Here is a 24428-nt window from a genome sequence, read left to right as displayed (position 1 = left end):
CGTCAGCACCTGTCAGACCTGCAGCAGGGACTCACTAACACCTGTGTAACGTCAGCACCTGTCAGACCTGCAGCAGGGACTCACTAACACCTGTGTAACGTCAGCACCTGTCAGACCTTCAGCAGGGACTCACTAACACCTGTGTAACGTCAGTACCTGTCAGACCTGCAGCAGGGAGTCACTAACACTGTACACCTGTGTCTTTACTGTTGTGTGTGTCCAGGTGTGTTTGAGAGTCCGAGGGGAGGAGTTTGTGACATCACTGGCCTCTCTGACAGAGCAACTGCTCTCACAACTGGACAACCAGCCCATACCTGAAGGTAACTCAGCTGAAGGTAACTCACCTGAACACACCTTTGAACTCTGAGGTCATTGAGGTGTTTTGTGTTTCCATAGTAACCGAGGCTGCGGCGCCACACCTGCGCTCTGATGTTGGCACCGTTAGCATGGAGACATCCAGCAGGTATCACCTGACCTCTGACATCACATGACCTTCACACCTAATAATAACAGAGTGTAGCTCACTGCAGTGTGTGTGTCAGGGTCTGGCCTGGGATCCCCTACCTGCCCGCCCCCACCAGCTGCACACCTGAGTCCCCGCCCACTGTTACCACAGCAACAACAGCCGCCACCACCACCTCCAGGTGCACCCTGGGACATCTGGCTGTCATTGAACAGAGGGATGCTGCTGTGAAGGTACACACACACGGACACCCATATAGACACCCACCAATAAATTCTATATGATTATTGATATCAATAACACACACAACCAAGATCGTTACCTGTAGCCTCAGCGATGTTTGATTAAGCTGCTTTAACGTGTGTGTGTATGTGTGTGTGTGTGTGTTTGTGCGTGCGTGTGTCAGAGGTTCGAGCAGCTGTTCAGTTCGGAGGTGTCCCTTTTAGACAACGACCAACGAAGAAGACTGAGTGAACTACAGATCTGGATCACACACTGGAGACAGCAGATACACACACTAACACACACACACTAACACACACTGGAGACAGCAGATACACACACACACTAACACACACTGGAGACAGCAGATACACACACTAACACACACACACACTAACACACACTGGAGACAGCAGATACACACACTAACACACACACACTGGAGACAGCAGATACACACACTAACACACACACACTGGAGACAGCAGATACACTAACACACACTGGAGACAGCAGATACACACACTAACACACACACACTGGAGACAGCAGATACACACAATAACACACACACACTGGAGACAGCAGACACACACACTGGAGACAGCAGACACACACACACACACACACTGGAGACAGCAGACACACACACACACACAGAGTATGAAACACTCAGTATATTCTGAATGGATGTTTTTCCAGAAATCTTCTGAATAAAAACATGAACATTTATTCTGATGATGTTTTATTGTCTCAACAGGACGTCATCAAAGCATGTCTTAAAGAGAGTCCCTCTCAGCGACATCAAAGCATGTCTTAAAGAGAGTCCCTCTCAGCGACATCAAAGCATGTCTTAAAGAGAGTCCCTCTCAGCGACATCAAAGCATGTCTTAAAGAGAGTGCCTCTCAGCGACATCAAAGCATGTCTTAAAGAGAGTCCCTCTCAGCGACATCAAAGCATGTCTTAAAGAGAGTCCCTCTCAGCGACATCAAAGCATGTCTTAAAGAGAGTCCCTCTCAGCGACATCAAAGCATGTCTTAAAGAGAGTCCCTCTCAGCGACATCAAAGCATGTCTTAAAGAGAGTCCCTCTCAGCGACATCAAAGCATGTCTTAAAGAGAGTCCCTCTCAGCGACATCAAAGCATGTCTTAAAGAGAGTGCCTCTCAGCGACATCAAAGCATGTCTTAAAGAGAGTCCCTCTCAGCGACATCAAAGCAGGTCCTAAAGAGAGTGCCTCTCAGCTGTGTGTGCAATCATCCATTGTGAAGTAACACCAAAAACACATGGTATAAAACATGTTAGTATTGAATTACTCGACACATATTCACATGTAGCTTTATGCTAACTCTGCTTCATACGTTAGTCAAATATATATAACCCGGCCGGTACACAGCCAATAGGAGCGCGAGTGTTACGCAGTGATGTCACAAAGTTCAGTCCAATGGAGAGAACACAGGGATTCTATCCTTTGCAGACCCTTTACATGCACTAACACCTATAGAACTACAGGAGAGGAGGGGGTTCCGGAAAGATGTAGCATATAAGCTGTCTTATGCTAAGCTAACGTGACCCTGGAGGAAGACGACCTGCTGGTTCATCAATACTCAGCCGCAGTGATATGTTATCCATAATGACGCTAAATATAAAAACTCTGTCTTCAGTCCAACAAACGGACCAATCAGCAGTCCTCGCTGCTGTGATGTCATCTTCACCTTCAAAATAAAGCGTATGTAGGAAGTCTTTTATTTTGGTAATTCATCCAGGAGAGTCCTCTGAGGAAACTCTATCGATGGAGGCCAGCAGCTGAGCGACCAGAGAGAGGGTCTCCGCCCCCCCCAGCAGCTGCCTGCAGACAGACCGTTGGTAAACAACAACAACAATAACAACAACACCATATGGTAACACCAGCATGTTGAAAGCATTTTAAGATTTTGAGAAAAAAGTCAGATTTTTTTACTGACCGTATGGAGGAGTGGGCGTGGCTTGCCGTCTTGTTCAGGTAATCAGACGCTACCTGAGCGTTCTGTCTCATCGTCATGACGACCTCCGACTCCGCCGCCTTCAGACCTTCGTTCTCCACCTGACACACACACACACACACACACACACACACACACACACACACACACACACACACACACACACACACACACACACACACACACACACACACACACACACACACACACACACACACACACACACACACACACACACACACACACACACACACACACACACACACACACACACACACACACACACACACACACACACACACACACACACACAGTTCAGGCTTACCTTGTTACTGTTTTGGGCCAGATTAGCCTTTATTGGAGGTGTTGAAAGGGGGGGACAGGAGGGACATGGTCCCAGGCCGGATTGGAACCTGGGTCCTCTGCATGGGGACTGATGGGCCACCAGGTGAACTATATGGCACCTTGATACTGATAAGAGGTGGAATAACTCAAGTTTATACAAAAGGACTCACCTGAAGCTGCTGCAGCTCCCACTTCAGTTTGGAGACACACAGCTCTGCCTTCACTGCTCGCTTCTGTACAGACAGACAGGTGAGAGACAGGTGAGAGACAGACAGACAGGAGAGAGACAGACAGACAGGTGAGAGACAGGTGAGAGACAGACAGACAGGTGAGAGACAGACAGGAGAGAGACAGACAGACAGGTGAGAGACAGGTGAGAGACAGGTGAGAGACAGACAGACAGGTGAGAGACAGACAGACAGGTGAGAGACAGGTGAGAGACAGACAGACAGCAGGTGAGAGACAGACAGACAGGTGAGAGACAGACAGACAGGTGAGAGACAGGTGAGAGACAGACAGACAGGTGAGAGACAGACAGACAGGTGAGAGACAGGTGAGAGACAGACAGACAGGTGAGAGACAGAGAGACAGGTGAGAGACAGACAGACAGGTGAGAGACAGGTGAGAGACAGATAGACAGGTGAGAGACAGACAGGTGACAGACAGAGAGACAGGTGAGAGACAGAGAGACAGGTGAGAGACAGACAGACAGGTGAGAGACAAAGAGACAGGTGAGAGACAGGAGAGAGACAGAGAGACAGGTGAGAGACAGAGAGACAGGTGAGAGACAGACAGACAGGTGAGAGATAGAGAGACAGGTGAGAGACAGGTGAGAGATAGAGAGACAGGTGAGAGACAGACAGACAGGTGAGAGACAGGTGAGAGATAGAGAGACAGGTGAGAGACAGACAGACAGGTGAGAGACAGAGAGACAGGAGAGAAACAGACAGACAGGTGAGAGACAGAGAGACAGGTGAGAGACAGACAGACAGGTGAGAGACAGGTGAGAGACAGAGAGACAGGTGAGAGACAGACAGACAGGTGAGAGACAGAGAGACAGGTGAGAGACAGGAGAGAGACAGAGAGACAGGTGAGAGACAGAGAGACAGGTGAGAGATAGAGAGACAGGTGAGAGACAGGTGAGAGATAGAGAGACAGGTGAGAGACAGACAGACAGGTGAGAGACAGGTGAGAGATAGAGAGACAGGTGAGAGACAGACAGACAGGTGAAAGACAGGTGAGAGATAGAGAGACAGGTGAGAGACAGACAGACAGACAGACAGGTGAGAGATAGAGAGACAGGTGAGAGACAGACAGACAGACAGGTGAGAGACAGGTGAGAGATAGAGAGACAGGTGAGAGACAGACAGACAGGTGAGAGACAGGTGAGAGATAGAGAGACAGCTCTACTGCTTGATGTGAACGATGTGGACTGTTTCTACACGGTCCACGGACCACTATTGCGGTAAGCATGTTGTAACTTCCGGTTGTTGTCATCTCCGGGTATCCCGTGTGCCCGTTCTGCTGCTGATAGCTTATTATCTTAACTTAATCGATCGTTTTAAAACTCTTGATCACGGCAACTGCCTGACGTTGTAATCACACGTTACTACAGCTTAAGCTCTCACAACTCTCCTTCTCTTAGCGACTGTAACTCCACAGTTGCCTACACTCCTTTCGGGTTTGCTAACGGTAGCTACTTTAGCTTGATAGCTAGCCATGGCTCTTTCCCCACCCTCGGGTGCTATTTCCTGCTCTAACTGTCTCATGTTTGGTTACTTCCCTACCTCCTTTACTGGTACCGGTACATGTGTTAAATGTAGTATAGTTGTTAGGTTGGAGGCGGGAATCATAGCCATAGAAGCCCGGCTCCGCATCTTAGAAAGTAACTCAGCTACAGTAAAGCCCATGTTAGCCGGTGCGGACCGGCAAAAGGTAGCTCCTATTAGCCGTCCCCCGGCAACTCCCGAGCAGCAGGGAGACTGGGTGACTGTTCAGAAGGGGCATAACGCGAAACCCGCAGGTCCCCACCAACCCGTTCACGTATCTAACAGATATAAAAAGCACTTTCTTTCAAGATAAGATCCAATCTTCCTATTCCAATCCTAAAAAACTATTTTCCATCTTCTCCTCCCTCTTGGACCCTCCAAAAGCTCCTCCCCCCTCCTCACTTCTGTCAAGCGACTTTGTTACCCACTTTGAAAAAAAGGTTAATGATATTCGCTCTTCTTTTTCTGACTCACCTTTACTCACCGCTGGGTCACCAGACCTTCCTTCCACCAACACACTGACCTCCTTTTCCCCTCTCTCTCCAAGTGAGGTTCTTACCCTCATTACCTCTGCCCGCCCTACCACCTGTCCTCTGGACCCTATCCCTTCAAACCTCCTTCAGACTATCGCTCCTGATATTCTACCGTTTCTCACCCATTTCATCAACACTTCTCTAACTTCTGGTCACTTTCCAAACAGTCTCAAGGAGGCAAGAGTAAACCCTCTCCTAAAGAAACCCACTCTCAACCCGTCTGATGTTATAAACTACAGGCCTGTCTCTCTCCTCCCGTTCCTGTCTAAATCACTTGAACGCGCTGTCTTTAAACAACTCTCCTGTTATCTCAATCAGAACAACCTTCTGGATCCGCACCAGTCTGGTTTCAAGGCAGGTCACTCCACAGAAACTGCTCTCATTGCTGTCACGGAGGAACTGCACACTGCCAAAACTGCATCCCTCTCCTCTGTCATCATCCTGTTGGACCTGTCTGCTGCATTCGACACGGTGAATCATCAGATCCTCCTTCGCACTCTCCAAAAACTTGGAGTTTCTGGCTCTGCACTTTCCCTCCTCACCTCATACCTGAAAGACCGTACCTACAGGGTGACTTGGAGAGGGTCTGAGTCCGACCCTTGTCAATTAACTACGGGGGTCCCTCAGGGCTCTGTTCTTGGTCCCCTCCTCTTCTCCTTGTACACAAACTCGCTCGGATCAGTCATTAGCCCGCATGGTTTTTCTTACCACTGCTACGCTGACGACACCCAATTAATTCTGTCCTTTCCCCGCTCAGAGACCCAGGTCGTCGCACGCATCTCTGCTTGTCTAGCTGACATCTCTCAGTGGATGTCTGCTCACCACCTCAAGCTCAACCTTGACAAGACTGAGCTGCTCTTCCTCCCGGGAAAAGATTGTCCCACTCTTGACCTAACAATCAACATCGGCACCTCAGTTGTTTCCCCGACTCAGACTGCAAGGAATCTGGGTGTGACCCTAGATAACAACCTGTCCTTCACTGCAAACATCGCTGCTACAACCCGCTGCTGCAGATACACGCTTTACAACATCAGGAAGATACGTCCCCAGCTGACTCAGAAAGCGACTCAGGTTCTGGTCCAGGCTCTCGTCATCTCACGCCTAGACTACTGCAACTCCCTCCTGGCTGGTCTACCTGCATGTGCCATCCGACCTCTGCAGCTCATCCAGAATGCAGCGGCTCGTCTGGTTTTCAACCTTCCTAAATTCTCCCACACCACTCCGCTCCTCCGCTCCCTTCACTGGCTTCCGGTAACTGCTAGAATCCTCTTCAAGACACTGGTACTTGCTTACCGTGCTGCGAATGGATCTGGCCCTTCCTACATCCAGGACATGGTTAAACCGTACACCCCAGCGCGTGCACTACGCTCTGCATCAGCCAAACGACTCGTTGCGCCCTCGCTGCGAGGGGGACCCAAGTTCCCATCGGCGAAAACACGTGGGTTTGCTGTCCTGGCTCCAAGATGGTGGAATGAGCTCCCCATTGACATCAGGACGGCAGATAGCTTGCACATCTTCCGGCGCAAACTGAAAACTCATCTCTTTCGACTCCACTTCGAGCGTTAGAACGATTAACGAAGCACTTTTATACCAATAAAGGACTGGATTACCTAAAGCCAGTTGAGTAGCACTTGAAATGTTTGGCTCTATGAAACCTGATATACTTATATGATTCTGTTTTCTTCAAGGTTGTGTCTTCCTGGTCGAATGTACTTATTGTAAGTCGCTTTGGACAAAAGCGTCAGCTAAATGCAATGTAATGTAATGTAATATTCCCCACTCAGCGAGACACCCGCTGAGAAGCCAACTCTGGTTATTGGTAGCTCTATTATGAGACACGTGAAATTAGAGACCGAAGCCTCCACAGTCACATGCATTCCGGGGGCCAGAGCGGGCGACGTTGAGGCGCATCTTAAACTGCTGGCTAAAAATAAACGTAAATACAGTAGGATTGTTATTCACGTCGGTGGTAATGATGTTCGTATACGCCGATCAGAATGCACCAAACTTAATGTGGAGTCGGTGTGTAGTTATGCTGAAACAATGTCGGACACCGTAATCTTCTCTGGTCCCCTCCCCAATCTGATCAATGATGACATGTATAGCCGCATGTCATCATTTCAGCGCTGGTTGTCTTGGTGGTGCCCAGCAAACAATGTGGGCTTCGTAAATAATAAGAGACAGGTGAGAGACAGGTGAGAGACAGGTGAGAGACAGGTGAGAGACAGGTGAGAGACAGGAGAGAGACAGGTGAGAGACATGTGAGAGACAGGTGAGAGACAGGTGAGAGACAGGAGAGAGACAGGTGAGAGACAGGTGAGAGACAGGTGAGAGACAGGTGAGAGACAGGTGAGAGACAGGAGAGAGACAGGTGAGAGACAGGAGAGAGACAGGAGACAGACAGGAGAGAGACAGGTGAGAGACATGTGAGAGACAGACAGGTGAGAGAGACAGGAGAGAGACAGGAGAGAGACAGGTGAGAGATAGAGAGACAGGTGAGAGATAGAGAGACAGGTGAGAGACAGACAGGTGAGAGACATGTGAGAGACAGACAGGTGAGAGAGACAGGAGAGAGACAGGAGAGAGACAGGTGAGAAATAGAGAGACAGGTGAGAGATAGAGAGACAGGTGAGAGACAGACAGGTGAGAGACATGTGAGAGACAGACAGGTGAGAGAGACAGAGAGACAGGAGAGAGACAGGAGAGAGACAGGTGAGAGACATGTGAGAGACAGACAGGTGAGAGATAGAGAGACAGGTGAGAGACAAACAGACAGGTGAGAGACAAACAGACAGGTGAGAGACAGACAGCGAGGTGAGAGACAGGTGAGAGACAGGTGAGAGACAGGAGAGAGACAGGAGAGAGACAGGAGAGAGACATGTGAGAGACATGTGAGAGACAGACAGGTGAGAGAGACAGGAGAGAGACAGGAGAGAGACAGGTGAGAGATAGAGAGACAGGTGAGAGATAGAGAGACAGGTGAGAGACAGACAGGTGAGAGACATGTGAGAGACAGACAGGTGAGAGAGACAGAGAGACAGGTGAGAGACAGGAGAGAGACAGGTGAGAGACATGTGAGAGACAGACAGGTGAGAGAGACAGAGAGACAGGTGAGAGATAGAGAGACAGGTGAGAGACAAACAGACAGGTGAGAGACAAACAGACAGGTGAGAGACAGACAGAGAGGTGAGAGACAGAGAGACAGGTGAGAGACAGAGAGACAGATGAGAGACAGACAGGTGAGAGACAGAGAGACAGGTGAGAGACAGACAGACAGATGAGAGACAGACAGATGAGAGACAGACAGGTGAGAGATAGAGAGACAGGAGAGAGACAGGTGAGAGACAGGTGAGAGACAGACAGGTGAGAGATAGAGAGACAGGAGAGAGACAGGTGAGAGACAGGTGAGAGACAGACAGACAGGTGAGAGACAGACAGGTGAGAGACAGAGAGACAGACAGACAGGTGAGAGACAGACAGACAGGTGAGAGACAGACAGACAGGTGAGAGACAAACAGGCAGACAGTATAGTAGTATTTGTTTATTTGTCTCCGAGGGGAAAGTGTGTTGCAGCACATCACAAAGGCATTTCAAAAGAGAATACAGACGTCACTGACAACAACAGACACGGATTAAAACCAACAGACATCGGCAGACATGGCGAGAGGGTGCCTCAGGTCACTCGCAATACTGTGTGCCTATTTTACAACTCTGTCCTTGAATCAGCTTTCTATAGAGAATGAGATTCCTGTCAACGTACTGGTCAATGTTACGGCCCTCCTGACGGACTTTGTCTGAGCCTCAGTGCCGAACCGGCATAAGACGCCGAAGGAGAGCACTTTCAATAAAAGCATGATAAAACATCTTCACCATTCTGTTGCCGACATGAAAAGACAATCATTTACGTAAGAAGAACATTCTTTGTTGAGACTTGGCATTTATTTTCTCAGACCAAACATCCCATCTGAGTTTGTGGTCAAGCACGACACCAAGACACATTGAACGGGCTCGCTATTTAAAGCGTCGGGTTGGGGGATTGTGCTATTCTAAAATTTGTTCCCATCTCTTTGTGAGGTGTTTAGAAGCAGGTTGGACTTCTCTCACCAGATCATACAGAAGTCAAGGACAGCCCAGCCTCCTCTTCCTCGTCAGAGAGGAGGCTGGGCGTATCTCCTGCACACTTCAGAAAGTGCCTGTTGGGGAAAGAGCTGATGCAGGAGTTGGAGTATCAAATGAAGAGGATAAGACACATCCCTGGGGTGAGCCGATCCCAACCTGCTGAGGAAGTCCACGATCCAGGAGATCAGACCAGGTTCAAGGGAGAATTCTTCAGTTCAGATATGTGCTCAAATACTTGGCTTGATGGTGTTATGTGTTCATGATCACACTCTGGCGTGAAGTGCGCTGCTCGGCTGCGCACCGCGTCTCAGCTGCTCCGTCCGTCTTGTGTTTTGTTTTTATTGGGCTAATTATTGTCTAAACGTTGTTTGTCGTCATTTTTGAGAGACCATGCTTTTGATCCTGTGGATTACATTTGCCTTCTGCGGACCATGTCTGGCCATTCAACTTTCCAAGACCCACCTGAGTGACAGCACGAACAGGTATGGCGAGGAGCCCCGGCCTCGGCGCTGTGATGCCACGCACCTTTCAGGCTTCCATTGACACCATCCCTCTGCCATGGGACACTCCACACACCATCCCTCTGCCATGGGACACTTCACACACCATCCCTCTGCCATGGGACACTCCACACACCATCCCTCTGCCATGGGACACTCCACACACCATCCCTCTGCCATGGGACACTCCACACACCATCCCTCTGCCATGGGACACTTCACACACCATCCCTCTGCCATGGGACACTTCACACACCATCCCTCTGCCATGGGACACTTCACACACCATCCCTCTGCCATGGGACACTTCACACACCATCCCTCTGCCATGGGACACTCCACACACCATCCCTCTGCCATGGGACACTCCACACACCATCCCTCTGCCATGGGACACTCCACACACCATCCCTCTGCCATGGGACACTTCACACACCATCCCTCTGCCATGGGACACTCCACACACCATCCCTCTGCCATGGGACACTCCACACATCATCCCTCTGCCATGGGACACTCCACACACCATCCCTCTGCCATGGGACACTCCACACACCATCCCTCTGCCATGGGACACTCCACACACCATCCCTCTGCCATGGGACACTCCACACACCATCCCTCTGCTATGGGACACTCCACACACCATCCCTCTGCCATGGGACACTCCACACACCATCCCTCTGCCATGGGACACTCCACACACCATCCCTCTGCCATGGGACACTCCACACACCATCCCTCTGCCATGGGACACTCCACACACCATCCCTCTGCCATGGGACACTCCACACACCATCCCTCTGCCATGGGACACTCCACACACCATCCCTCTGCCATGGGACACTCCACACACCATCCCTCTGCCATGGGACACTCCACACACCATCCCTCTGCCATGGGACACTCCACACACCATCCCTCTGCCATGGGACACTCCACACACCATCCCTCTGCCATGGGACACTCCACACACCATCCCTCTGCCATGGGACACTTCACACACCATCCCTCTGCCATGGGACACTCCACACACCATCCCTCTGCCATGGGACAGTCCACACACCATCCCTCTGCCATGGGACACTTCACACATCAAACTGCTGCCCAAAAGAACATGAGGACTGCAGACCAATAGCCCTCACCTCAGGGATTATGAAATCACTAGAAAGAATTCTGCTCCGATTTCTTATCAGTCCAACACAAGACAAACTGGATCCATACCAATTGGCCTATAAACAAGGGTGCGGTACGGAAGACGCTGTGGCCACTCTGGTTCACATCACTAAACATTTAGATAAACGCAACATGAGCAAGAGCCCTCTTCCTAGACTTCTCATCAGCATTCAACACAAGCAGACATCTTGGGGTCAAAAATGGCCAAAATGGAAGTAAATCCATACCTGATTTACTGGTATGCTGCTTTCCTCACTAGTAGAGAGCAACTTGTGAAGGTTAACAAAACCCTGTCATCTGCCATCACAACCAATGTAGAGACAGACAGGTGAGAGACAGACAGGTGAGAGACAGACAGGTGAGAGACAGACAGGTGAGAGACAGGCAGACAGACAGACAGGCAGACAGACAGACAGACAGGTGAGAGACAGGTGAGAGACAGACAGGTGAGAGACAGGCAGACAGACAGACAGACAGACAGACAGACAGGCAGACAGACAGGTGAGAGACAGACAGGTGAGAGACAGACAGGTGAGAGACAGACAGACAGACAGACAGGCAGACAGGTGAGAGACAGACAGGTGAGAGACAGGCAGACAGACAGACAGGCAGACAGACAGACAGACAGACAGACAGACAGGTGAGAGACAGACAGGTGAGAGACAGGCAGACAGACAGGTGAGAGACAGACAGGTGAGAGACAGGCAGACAGGTGAGAGACAGGCAGACAGACAGACAGGCAGACAGACAGACAGACAGACAGACAGGTGAGAGACAGGCAGACAGACAGACAGACAGGCAGACAGACAGACAGGTGAGAGACAGGCAGACAGACAGGTGAGAGACAGACAGGTGAGAGACAGGCAGACAGACAGACAGACAGGTGAGAGACAGACAGGTGAGAGACAGACAGGTGAGAGACAGGCAGGTGAGAGACAGGCAGACAGACAGGTGAGAGACAGACAGGTGAGAGACAGGCAGACAGGCAGACAGACAGACAGGTGAGAGACAGACAGGTGAGAGACAGACAGGTGAGAGACAGGCAGACAGACAGGTGAGAGACAGACAGGTGAGAGACAGACAGGTGAGAGACAGGTGAGAGACAGGCAGGTGAGAGACAGGTGAGAGACAGGCAGACAGACAAAACAGACAGACAGGTGAGAGACAGACAGGTGAGAGACAGACAGGTGAGAGACAGGCAGGTGAGAGACAGGCAGACAGACAAAACAGACAGGCAGGTGAGAGACAGACAGGTGAGAGACAGGCAGGTGAGAGACAGACAGGTGAGAGACAGGCAGGTGAGAGACAGACAGGTGAGAGACAGACAGGTGAGAGACAGACAGGTGAGAGACAGGCAGGTGAGAGACAGACAGGTGAGAGACAGACAGGTGAGAGACAGACAGACAGACAGGTGAGAGACAGACAGGTGAGAGACAGAGAGGTGAGAGACAGGCAGACAGACAGGTGAGAGACAGGCAGGTGAGAGACAGGCAGACAGACAGGTGAGAGACAGACAGGTGAGAGACAGAGAGGTGAGAGACAGGCAGACAGACAGGTGAGAGACAGGCAGGTGAGAGACAGGCAGGTGAGAGACATACAGGTGAGAGACAGACAGGTGAGAGACAGGCAGACAGACAGGTGAGAGACAGGCAGGTGAGAGACAGACAGGTGAGAGACAGGCAGGTGAGAGACAGGCAGGTGTGAGAGAGAGAGAGACTTTATATATATATTAGGGCTGTCAAGTTAACGCGCTAATAACGCGTTAACGCAAAAAAAAATGAACGCCACTAATTATTTTAACGCGATTAACGCATGTGTATTTTTTGTCCTCGGCCGCCCCGTAGTTTCAGAGCGCATCGAGTTTAAAACACCATCTGCAAGCTGATGCTGACAGCCCCGCTCCTGCCGCCCGCTTGCTGCAGACCACACTTCCACGCTCACCGGCAGGCTCCGACTGGCCATCGGGAGGACCGGGAGGGTGTGTGTGTGTGTGGCGCGAGAGAGAGAGAGACATTACGTGTATTGTTGTTGTTAGCATCTGGTGCTAGCTAGCATATGCCTTGAGTTGCACATAGCTCCAACGATCCAACACACACACACACACACACACACACACACACACACACACACACACACACACACACACACACACACACACACACACACACACACACACACACACACACACACACACACACACACACACACACACACACACACACACACACACACACACACACACACACACACACACACACACACACACACACACACACACACACACACTTTGTATTATTGAATGAGAGAGGTTCCAGGTTGTTGTGTTTAATATTCATGAGCACTCATATGTTGATAAGAGTATTACAAACTTGAAAAATATTCCTCTAAGGTACATTTAGAACAGATCAAAAATGTGCGATTAATTTGCAATTAATCGCGATTAACTATTTTAATCGACTGACAGCCCTAATATATATCTATTTATACCAGAGGAGAGAGTCTCTGAACTACATCTCCCATGATGCCTTGCTGTTACCGTCATCTGAGTGAGGTTCTGCTCCACAGAGTGCACCATGCTCTCCAGATCCTGCGCCTCCTGCTCCTCCCGACGCCTCCTCTGCAGCAGCTCCTCCGTCAGCTGCTCCACCCTGAGGCATCATGGGTCAATATGGCAGAATTTGGAGATTTTTAGAAACAAGTCAGAATTTGGAGAGAACAGTTTTAAGAAAGTCAACATTTTAAGTTTTTTAGAAAAAAGTCCGAATTATTAGAAAAAAAATCTGAATTTTTAGATTTGAAGAAAAAGTCCGAACTTGAAAGTGGAGCCATCACGCTATATTGGAAAGCCATACCTATACAAAACACGCCTCATACTGCTCATACGCCTCTTTTGCAGCCCTGTTACAGAGACGCTGATTCTGGGTCCTTAGCTTGAAAAAAAAGAGGAGGCGGAGCTAATCAGATTTCTACCGGAGATAAAGTTAAATTCTGCTGTGATAAAACGCCACCCTGTTCTAAACCACATCAAGGATTATTTCTGAAACAGTATGGAGCTCAAATGCTTTCTCTCTTGCAGGTTTATCATTTCAATTCAAACCTTTATTTAGACAGATAAATCCCATTGAGATCATTGATCTCTTTTTCAAGGGAGACCTGCTCAAGTAGTTCCACATGAAACATAACAACATACATAGAACAACAAAAGGTCATCAAACAGCATCGTTTACATAACTATCCACATGTACAGGTACCAATAGCTTCTGATTGAGTCGCATCCAACCGAGCTTTAAAAACATTTAGTGGCACCAGATTGTTCAGTTTCCATTTAATTTGCAGACTATTCCAAGACAGAGGAGCTGCGCATCTAACAGCTGTCTTCCCTAAGACAGTCCTAGCAGCTGGCTCATTTAATAAAACCACAGCATGCGATCTCAGGCAGTAGCCACTTACACTTCTCCCTGAGACCAGGGAGCAGATATAAGATGGAGGTTTCCCTAACATGGCTTTGTATATGAAAATGTACCAGTGACTGAGCCTCCGTGCAGTTAGTGAAAGCAGACCAGCCCTTGCATACAGGGTACAGTGAAGAGTGAGTGCTTTACAGTTTGTGACTGTACAGAGCGCTGTGATACGCAGCATCTAACTTGACCAGGCAATGGGCAGCAGGTGCATTCATATAGACCAGATCACCAGAGTCCAGCACAGGTCACAAGGTCACAGAGCCTTTTCCTGGCCTCAAGCGAGAAACAGGACTTGTTCCTGTAGAAGAAACCTAGTCTAACCCTCAGCTTTTTAAGCTTTAAGCTTTTTAACTTTATTGACATGAAGTTTAAAAGTGAGACAAGGTGAGTTCTTTTTTTATGTCCTGCTTTGTAAACACATGCTCTCCAGTACAGGTTAGCTCTGAGTGTTAGCGAGGCTAATGTAAACAAAGACGAGATTACGTCCAAAACACGTCGGGCATTGTTTCTGATAGCAACTCTCTGTGGGTCCGCCGCCGATCAGACGTCAAATCTGTATCCGCTCGTTGTTCCCCCGTTTTTAGAGATTTGGGTACGGAGGAAAAGTCAGAATTTTAAGAAAAATACTGAATTTTAAGAAAAAAGTCTTAATTGTAAGAAAAAGTCTGAATTTTGAGATTTTTATAAAAAAGTCTGAATTTTGAGAAAAAGCCTGAATTGTGAGATTATAGATCGGTGACGGTGGGTGCTGTGTTATGATTGGCCGATGCTCACCTGCGCTGGTCGGCCTGTGAGCTCCTCTGCAGCTCCCGGATGGATCTCCTCAGACACTGGTTCTCTTCCTGCAGCTGACACACACAACACTCTATTTATTTTGGAGGGTACAAACAGGAAGTTGTGTTTGGTGTGTGTACCTGTTGTACTTCCTGTTCATTATAACGGCTGTTAGCTCCTCCCCCTGCTGTGAGCTGTTAGCTGCTGTAAGCTCCTCCCCCTGCAGCGAGCTGTTACCTGCTTCAAGCTCCTCCCCCTGCTGTGAGCTGTTACCTGCTTCAAGCTCCTCCCCCTGCTGTGAGCTGTTACCTGCTTCAAGCTCCTCCCCCTGCTGTGAGCTGTTACCTGCTGTAAGCTCCTCCCCCTGCTGTGAGCTGTTACCTGCTTCAAGCTCCTCCCCCTGCTGTGAGCTGTTACCTGCTTCAAGCTCCTCCCCCTGCTGTGAGCTGTTACCTGCTTCAAGCTCCTCCCCCTGCTGTGAGCTGTTACCTGCTGTAAGCTCCTCCCCCTGCAGCGAGCTGTTACCTGCTGTAAGCTCCTCCCCCTGCAGCGAGCTGTTACCTGCTGTAAGCTCCTCCCCCTGCTGTGAGCTGTTACCTGCTGTAAGCTCCTCCCCCTGCTGTGAGCTGTTACCTGCTGTAAGCTCCTCCCCCTGCTGTGAGCTGTTACCTGCTGTAAGCTCCTCCCCCTGCAGGTGGAGACGGCTTCAGCCATGGAGGTTTCATCATCACCTTCATAGCTCTCTGCTGCTCCTGCTCCCTGCTGGGCCTCCGGTCTGGAGGAGAACCTGTAGATGTGGGAAACTAACCAATTAGAGAGCAGCACTGAAAGTAGCCAATCAGAGAGCAGCAGACCTACCTGGTTTCCTCCTCCCCCTCCTCCTCCGTGCAGAGAGAGGAGGTGCTGTCCACACCTGACTGCAAGCTCCGCCCCCACTCCTCCTCCTGATTGGACAGAGAGACAGACAGACAGACAGACAGTGCTGTTAACGCTGTACAGTTTTCAGACTGAACTCCCACTGGGGACCTTCTGATGATGTCACAGGTAGTTTCTGATGATGTCACAGGTAGAGTTTCTGATGATGTCACAGGTAGTTTCTGATGTCACAGGTAGTTTCTGATGTCACAGGTAGCTTCTGATGATGTCACAGGTAGTTTCTGATGATGTCACAGGTAGTTTCTGATGATGTCACAGGTAGTTTCTGATGATGTCACAGGTAGTTTCTGATGATGTCACAGGTAGTTTCTGATGATGTCACAGGTAGCTTCTGATGATGTCACAGGTAGTTTCTGATGATGTCACAGGTAGCTTCTGATGATGTCACAGGTAGTTTCTGATGATGTCACAGGTAGTTTCTGATGATGTCACAGGTAGTTTCTGATGATGTCACAGGTAGTTTCTGATGATGTCACAGGTAGCTTCTGATGATGTCACAGGTAGTTTCTGATGATGTCACAGGTAGTTTCTGATGATGTCACAGGTAGTTTCTGATGATGTCACAGGTAGCTTCTGATGATGTCACAGGTAGTTTCTGATGATGTCACAGGTAGTTTCTGATGATGTCACAGGTAGTTTCTGATGATGTCACAGGTAGTTTCTGATGATGTCACAGGTAGCTTCTGATGATGTCACAGGTAGTTTCTGATGATGTCACAGGTAGTTTCTGATGATGTCACAGGTAGTTTCTGATGATGTCACAGGTAGCTTCTGATGATGTCACAGGTAGTTTCTGATGATGTCACAGGTAGTTTCTGATGTCACAGGTAGCTTCTGATGATGTCACAGGTAGCTTCTGATGATGTCACAGGTAGTTTCTGATGATGTCACAGGTAGAGTTTACCTGTGGGTCCAGAGAAGGCTCCGAGAAGAAACAGCTCCTGACCTCAGGGTCGAAGGTCACGCCCTCCAACGACCTCTGAGAGACAGACAGACAGTGGTCGTTTCTCAATGTCGAGTAAACCTGCTGCAGAGCAACTATTTCAAGTAAACTACGTAATCGAGTGGCGCCAAGGACTGTTGGAATGCATGTTAAACGCCCAGCATTCTGCGCCACTCTATGACGTAGTATGTCTGAAATAGCGGCTCTGCAGCCGGTGTACTCGACATTGAGAAACGGCCAGACAGACAGAGATACAGGAAGTTATAAAGTTGTCAACTCTCTGATACGCATCGTTTAGAGCAGGGACGGCAACTTGGATGGTGGTGGTGGGGGGGTCACGTAATGTATGTACTGGCCACCAGGGGGCCGCAGATTCACTTGGAACACACATTCCATGTGTTGTATGTAATTATTAAAAGTCTGACATCTTCATTGATATGTTCCGATCTTCAGGAGCAGCCTCTGACGAGCCGCTGAACACACATCAGCTCATTTCATGATACTCAATGTTTACAACGGGTCATCAAACAAGGAAGACAACTACTCTCAACTACTGGAAATTAAGATTAAACAGTAACATGACATAAACATGAAGTCAGACCCCCCCCCTCTCAGACCTGCCCCACCCCCTCTCAGACCTGCCCCCCCCTCTCAGACCCCCCCCCTCTCAGACCTGCCCCCTCTCAGACCTGCCCCCCCCTCTCAGACCTCCTCATTGGGCCGTGTTCATCTGGGACCCGCTCTATCGAAGTCGCAACGGCTCATTTCAAAATAAAAGTGGATTTGTGTAAAAAATGAGTTTTTCGGGGTTCGTTACAGTTTGTTTTCATCTGATTTCAAATAAATACAGTCTTGACTTTTAGAATATTAAACTCGTTTTGCCAAATTCAAATTCATGATAAATATAACTTTGAAGCTTCGGCATAATTACAAGCGGAGAACGGAGTACTTGACGTCACAGCAGGCAGAACAACAGCCGGTGTTTCTCCTGAGTTTCCCCGGGACACAAACACAAACACGTCACAGATTATTTCGCGGTATTTGGGTGGCCATTTTTTTTTTTTATTACGTTATTTTCTAAATTGATCCGAGGGCCGTTTGCCCATCCCTGGTTTAGATCAACACATGGCTCATCACGGTCAACTCTCAATACGCATCGTTTAGATCAGGGGTTTTCAAAGTGTGGGAAGGGGAGCCGCGCCCTCCCTCCCAATTATTATTGCTATTATTATTATTAGGGCCTGAGCACGAAGTGTGCGAAGACCTATTGTAATGCATAGAATTGTTGTTGTTGTTGTTGCTATAATGCAGGGAAATTCAATTGCATTGCAAAGAGGTCCAGTGAGAGAACATGAAATGCTCTGTTTTCGCTGCCTCTCTCTTTTGAGCACGCCATTTGAAATGACTCACTGACTGCACCGATTTGATTGGCTGAGTAGCGTCACCTCCTTAAAGCATTAAACAATAACCTTTTATAATAAATACATTTTGTAAAAAAAAAATTACATTTTCAACATCGTGGATGAATCCTTATTTGCTCCCGGCAACACACTGAACGCCTCCTCGTTACTCTCAGCTACTTTAGTGGGAACGATGATCTGCGTCTTTGATGCGCACAGGCGGGTGGTGCGGGGGTCAGAGTCCTGCATCGGGTCGGGTACCCGCAGGCTGAGTACCCGCGGGTACCCGCAGGCTGAGTACCCGCGGGTACCCGCCGGGTGACAAAAAGTGATTCGCGGGTGGTATTTTTTCAAACGCTTTTTTCCTGGTTCGGTTCTGGGTAAAACAAAGATGATGCGGGTCGGGTCGCGGGTGTTGCATAGTAAATATATTAAAATAATAATAGTTTAGTTTAATGTTTAAATCCTCAGACCTCTCCCCCGCGGGACCGCGCATAATCATAACCTCTGCAGCGCATCAGTCTGCTGCTGAGCTGAGAGCTGAAGCTCTCTACGGAGAATACAGCATTTCAATAACTCTTCCTCAAGAGCGAAACCCAACGTCTGGAGGCTTCTGGTTCCTAGATGAGCAAATAACCAACATCCCACGCAATACGCACCTGCGTGTGTTAATAATTGCATGTTTTCACTGCTCATAGGATGTGCGGGTTCGGGTCGGGTTGCGGAACTAATTGGCGATATGTGCGGGTGGCGGGCGGTAGGGCTAGGTACCGAGCCCCGGTATCAAACGGGCCCCGGGGCTGAATTATTAAAGACCGTGGTACCGTTAAGCTCCGACGTTATCGGTCTTTTTATCGGTACTGGAGACATGTAAAATATAGATGTGTATTATTGCTACACAAACATTATATTGCAGTTTTAGGGTCGCCAACTGTTTCTAATACGCTTCTTACATTTTGAACCGCTGGTTCAGATAATCTCACGGCTCCTCCCGGCTGGTTCTGAGGAAGCTGACGATTCTGAGACCAAGTCAGAATTTTAAGATTTTGAGAAAAAGTCAGAATACAAATAAATAAATAATAATTGTGTAAGAATGTCATGAGATTTATGAAACAAATTAGAATCAGGACTTTTTGCTAAAAGGTAAACATTGTTGCTAAAAAGTCAGATTTTTGTGAAAAAGTCATAATTTTAGAAAAAGTAAGAATAGCTGTAGTACCTGTCTGTGAGTCTGGTCCAGGTCCAGGTCGGGGTCCGGGTACAGGTCTGGTTCTGGTTCCAGGTCCACATCTGGTTCTGGTTCCAAGCTCTTCCAGCGCAGGAACTCTCTGAAGGAGAACGGGTTCGGGTCCTCCTGCTCGTCTGCAGAGAGATGGATCATTGGTCAGGCTCTCCTGAGGATATCCCACATCACACTGAGAACAGCTGTTAGACCTGAGTACTTCTACTTTTACACAAGTACAAGATCTGAGTTACTCAAGTACCAGACCTGAGTACTTCTACTTTGACTTCAGTAAGAGGAGAAGTACTCAGATCTTGTACTTCAGTAAAAGTAGAAGTACTCAGTTCTTGTACTTCAGTAAAAGTAGAAGTACTCAGTTCTTGTACTTCAGTAAAAGTAGAAGTACTCAGATCTTGTACTTCAGTAAAAGTAGAAGTACTCAGATCTTGTACTTTAGTAAAAGTGGAAGTACTCAGATCTTGTACTTTAGTAAAAGTGGAAGTACTCAGATCTTGTACTTTAGTAAAAGTGGAAGTACTCAGATCTTGTACTTCAGTAAAAGTAGAAGTACTCAGATCTTGTACTTTAGTAAAAGTGGAAGTACTCAGATCTTGTACTTCAGTAAAAGTGGAAGTACTCAGAATGATCGTGTACTTGTAGCTGGTTCACTAACTCACCGTCTGTGATGATCAGAGCTTTGGCAGAACTCTTCTGTTTGGACATGACGTCACCCAGGTGAGCGACAGACAGGGGAGCGACAGACAGACAGGCGAGCGACAGACAGGGGAGCGACAGACAGGGGAGCGACAGACAGACAGGTGGGGGAGCGACAGACAGGCGAGCAACAGACAGGGGAGCGACAGACAGACAGGTGAGCGACAGACAGACAGGTGAGCGACAGACAGACAGGCGAGCGACAGACAGACAGGGGAGCGACAGACAGACAGGGGAGCGACAGACAGACAGGTGAGCGACAGACAGACAGGGGAGCGACAGACAGACAGGCGAGCGACAGACAGGGGAGCGACAGACAGACAGGTGAGCGACAGACAGACAGGGGAGCGACAGACAGACAGGTGAGCGACAGACAGACAGGGGAGCGACAGACAGGCGAGCAACAGACAGACAGGGGAGCGACAGACAGGTGAGCGACAGACAGACAGGGGAGCGACAGACAGACAGGTGAGCGACAGACAGACAGGGGAGCGACAGACAGGCGAGCAACAGACAGGCGGCTTCACTCAGTAATCGATCATTGTTGTTAATGTTGAGATTTATGAGTATTTATTGTCATTATTATTATCTTTTTTCTCTGTCTGTCCCGCCGTCTCTCCTCCTGCCGACCCGGAAGCAGAGCCAAATCCACGTGACCGGTGTTCTAAGCTCTCATTGGCTGGGACGATCACATGACATTAGAGGAGAAGACGGCAGACGGAAGCGCGCGGATCCCACTGCAAGTGCACATGTCCCGGTGTGTTTACCTTCAGAGGACCGAGCTCAGGTGAGTCCAGAGGCTCCGGTTCTGCTATCAGAGGCTCCCTGCTACGGCTGCAGAGGAGGGAGGTAGAGGAGTACAAATACTTCGTTACTGTACTTAAGTACATGTTTCTGGCGACAGTACTTTACTCCACTACTTATTTTTCTGACCACTTTTTACTTTGACTTCTTACATTTCTAACACAAATACCTGTACTTTCTATACTTGAGCAAAGAAGTTTAGTCAGTACTTCTACTTTCACCAGAGTATTTTTAAACACGAGTTACTGTACTTCTACTTGAGTAAAGGATGTGTGTACTTCTACTTGAGTAAACGATGTGTGTACTTTGCCATCTCTAAGCAGCTGTGAGTGACAGCTGGGGGCGGGACTAGTGAAGCTGGTCCTGACCAGGGGCCTCATTTCTAAAGGGATATACGCTCAAAAGATGGCGTACGCCAGTTTCTACGCAATGTTTGCGATTTATAAAATACTAACTTGAGGGGAAAACGTGCGGTCCTCCACGCACACTCTGACCCATGCGTACGCACTAAGCACAGAGACGGGAGAGACGAGAAACTGCGACCCCGTTGGCAGAAGGAAGAGTGGAGAGAAATATGTGGAAATAATACCATAAACAAAATGTTACCTCTCATTTATCAGATATGAAGAATTCATTTTCAAACATTGATTAAAGCCAATCTTAAAATGATTTAACAAACGCCTGTGTGAGACTCCTCAGCGCGCGCACACACACACACACACACACACACACACACACACACACACACACACACACACACACACACACACACACACACACACACATCACCTGGAGAAATAAATAAATATGGATATGCTATTTAAAACCACCTCGAATATGTTGTGATAATGTTATGAAATGTTTTCTCATAAATGATGCGGTTTTGCATTTCTAGGTTGTACTAGGATGGTTTTATATGCTTTCATGTTTAATCATGTTTTATGCCGTTTGCTAAGACTTGATAAGTCTCTCGTAAAACACAGGAGGTATGGAAGCTAAGAACACCATATGTGGTCAATTGTACAGCTGATATAACACAACACATTAGTTGTATTTCCTTTAACTGGTGGATATAGGGTTGCTGCGGGGGGTTGAGACGCACAGGCTGCAGTGGAGACGCTGCGCACAGCTGATCGACAGCTGGGACACAAACCACCAAATACAAAAACAAAATTCAGATCCAGTTGTCATGACTCCACTCCGGAGGGATTCCCCGATGAGTTTCTTACAGTCTCTCATCAAGGGGGGGTCTCCTGTCCCCGGTGCAAACACACTGCCTGAGGAAGGCTATGTGTATTGTTTTTGTCATGAACCTTTTTCGGACCACTTATTTATTCATGTTGGAGACGATCCGACCTCCATGCTGCTCCTCTGGTTCAAACTGCATCCACCGAACAATGTGATTTATCTCCACCTCCCCAAAATAACCAGAATCTGACACGGTGTGAGACGTCTGTTTTAGCTTTCTGTCCTCATTTCCTGCGATCTTCTTCATAAAGTCAGTCAGAATGAATGAATGAATTAATGGGCGTTTCTTTGACTATTTATAGGCAAATATGGGCGTTACGTGAAGCCCACAAAAGCTGCACCGCATTTCGAGTCGGTTGTGATTTATAAAGGGAAACCGGCGTAGGAAGTGCCGTACGCACTTTCCTCGCCGGTACGCAATGTTTGGTGAATCGGAACATTTCTGTACCTATTTTTTGGATTTCTACTACGTAAGCAACCCTCCCACGTGAATCCTATGCACGGCGTTATACATGAGGCCCCTGGTCCCAGATCAGTCTATGATACTGTTATCAAGGTTAGGGAGAAGTACTAGAGTAAAAGTAGAAGTACTGAGATCTGGTACCTGAGTAAAAGTAGAAGTTATGTTTGATATATCTAACGTTGCAGGTATTTCCCCCGTGGTATCTGTAGCTTCAGGAACAGAAGGAAGCTGTGGAGCTGAAAGGTTAACTCTCGAGGAGCAGGAACATTAACAGATTGATGAAACAGCTGCAGGTAAATATCTGTTTAAACCCATAATATAACAAAGTAAAAAGCTTTTGTTGTGAACATCCTGAGTGTCCTCCTCCAACATGAGAGCAGCATGCTAACAGAGGTATCAACTGTAGCTGAGAACATGACAGGATGTGTGATTACCTAGAAGAGCATCAGGACTGTTTGAGGCAGATGATAGCTATGTGATTAACATGATGATTCAGCCTCTATGGAGAGAGACATCAAGCATGCTCATTTCTGACGTGGAGCTAATCTGAAGTAAACATTGAATACTGCTTTCTATTCCTCCATCTTGTGACTGTGTAACTCCCTCTCTTGATATCAGCATGTGAAGGACACTGTTCAGGAACTAGTTGATGCTCTGTATGTGATGACTCCTTCCATTCTGGAGAGGATCACAGATACATGGATCCTGAGGCTGAAGCTCAAGCCGGTGACCAGGGAGAGTTTTCTAACACCTTCCTACCTATTTACCTTTCAGAGCTGGAAAATGTCTGAAGAGGTTCCACATGAGGCGGATCATACCCAGTCCACCCAGTCCACCCAGTCCCTGTCCCAGGCTCTCTCCACCCTGTCCCCGACCCAGTCCCCGACCCAGGCTAAGTCCCAGTCTAAGACCCAGCAGGGCTCCAGCTCTTCCAGCGGTCCCACCTCCTCCTCCAGCGGCTCTGGGACTCTGAGCAGCGTCGACACCATCCCTGTCACTCTGTCCTCCGTCCCAGAGGAGCCAGAGCCTCAGCCCTGGGGCCGCCTGCTGCCCATGGCCCGGGGCTTCAGGAGCCACGGTGAGCTAACACAGAGCTAACAGTAGGGATGCATATCGTTGACTTTTTTACGATACCGATGCCGATACCACTGAACGATACCGATACTCAACCGATACATATCGTGATACTTTGAAAATGTATCATCCCACAATTACTCCCATGAAGCGCTTTACGATATAGTTAACATGTCAAATGAATATTAAATTCAATTGTGGGACTTCTTGGACCTTTTAGTTCTGAACAAACAATGAAAGATACATAAAAAATATGAAGAAAACCGATTATGGAATATATT

General features: G+C 48.4%; 3 protein-coding genes across 7 annotated transcripts in view; 2 read left to right on the top strand and 1 right to left on the bottom strand.

Annotated features, from left to right (window-relative positions):
- Positions 1-1063, top strand: part of ccdc180 (coiled-coil domain containing 180) — a 2611-nt gene extending 1548 nt beyond the window's left edge. Inside the window, exons 4-7 of the mRNA XM_034240252.1 lie at positions 224-320; positions 397-463; positions 543-696; positions 870-1063. Coding sequence (XP_034096143.1) covers positions 224-320; positions 397-463; positions 543-696; positions 870-998 — 447 coding nt within the window. The 3' untranslated portion in view covers positions 999-1063. The remainder of the gene's footprint in view (positions 1-223; positions 321-396; positions 464-542; positions 697-869) is intronic.
- Positions 1064-1413: 350 nt separating this feature from the next.
- On the bottom strand, positions 1414-20657 carry entr1 (endosome associated trafficking regulator 1). Of its 5 annotated transcripts, none has more exons than XM_034240255.1 (11): positions 20522-20657; positions 19842-19984; positions 19576-19641; positions 17184-17258; positions 16202-16287; positions 16013-16130; positions 15344-15417; positions 13645-13756; positions 3182-3244; positions 2649-2767; positions 1414-2533 (listed from the first exon to the last, which is right to left on the bottom strand). In XM_034240255.1, exons 1-11 carry the CDS (start codon positions 20565-20567, stop codon positions 2443-2445), a joined length of 993 nt encoding a protein of 330 aa, XP_034096146.1. In that variant the 5' UTR covers positions 20568-20657; the 3' UTR covers positions 1414-2442. The 5 variants fall into 5 exon arrangements, with proteins under 5 accessions (XP_034096146.1, XP_034096145.1, XP_034096148.1 ...); XM_034240254.1 differs by having other exon boundaries at positions 1414-2529; XM_034240257.1 differs by having other exon boundaries at positions 16075-16130.
- Positions 20658-21013: 356 nt separating this feature from the next.
- chek2 (checkpoint kinase 2) lies at positions 21014-24151 on the top strand (the record flags this gene model as incomplete). Its single annotated transcript, XM_034240253.1, is given in 3 exon segments — positions 21014-21345; positions 23283-23366; positions 23848-24151. Coding segments are annotated over 2 exon segments (319 nt in total), but the record flags the coding sequence as incomplete, so codon positions are not given.
- Positions 24152-24428: the final 277 nt, after the last annotated feature.

This window comes from Gymnodraco acuticeps, unplaced genomic scaffold (genome assembly GCF_902827175.1).
Source record: "Gymnodraco acuticeps unplaced genomic scaffold, fGymAcu1.1, whole genome shotgun sequence".
NCBI lineage: Eukaryota > Metazoa > Chordata > Actinopteri > Perciformes > Bathydraconidae > Gymnodraco > Gymnodraco acuticeps.
This window is presented reverse-complemented; position numbering and strand designations above follow the sequence as displayed.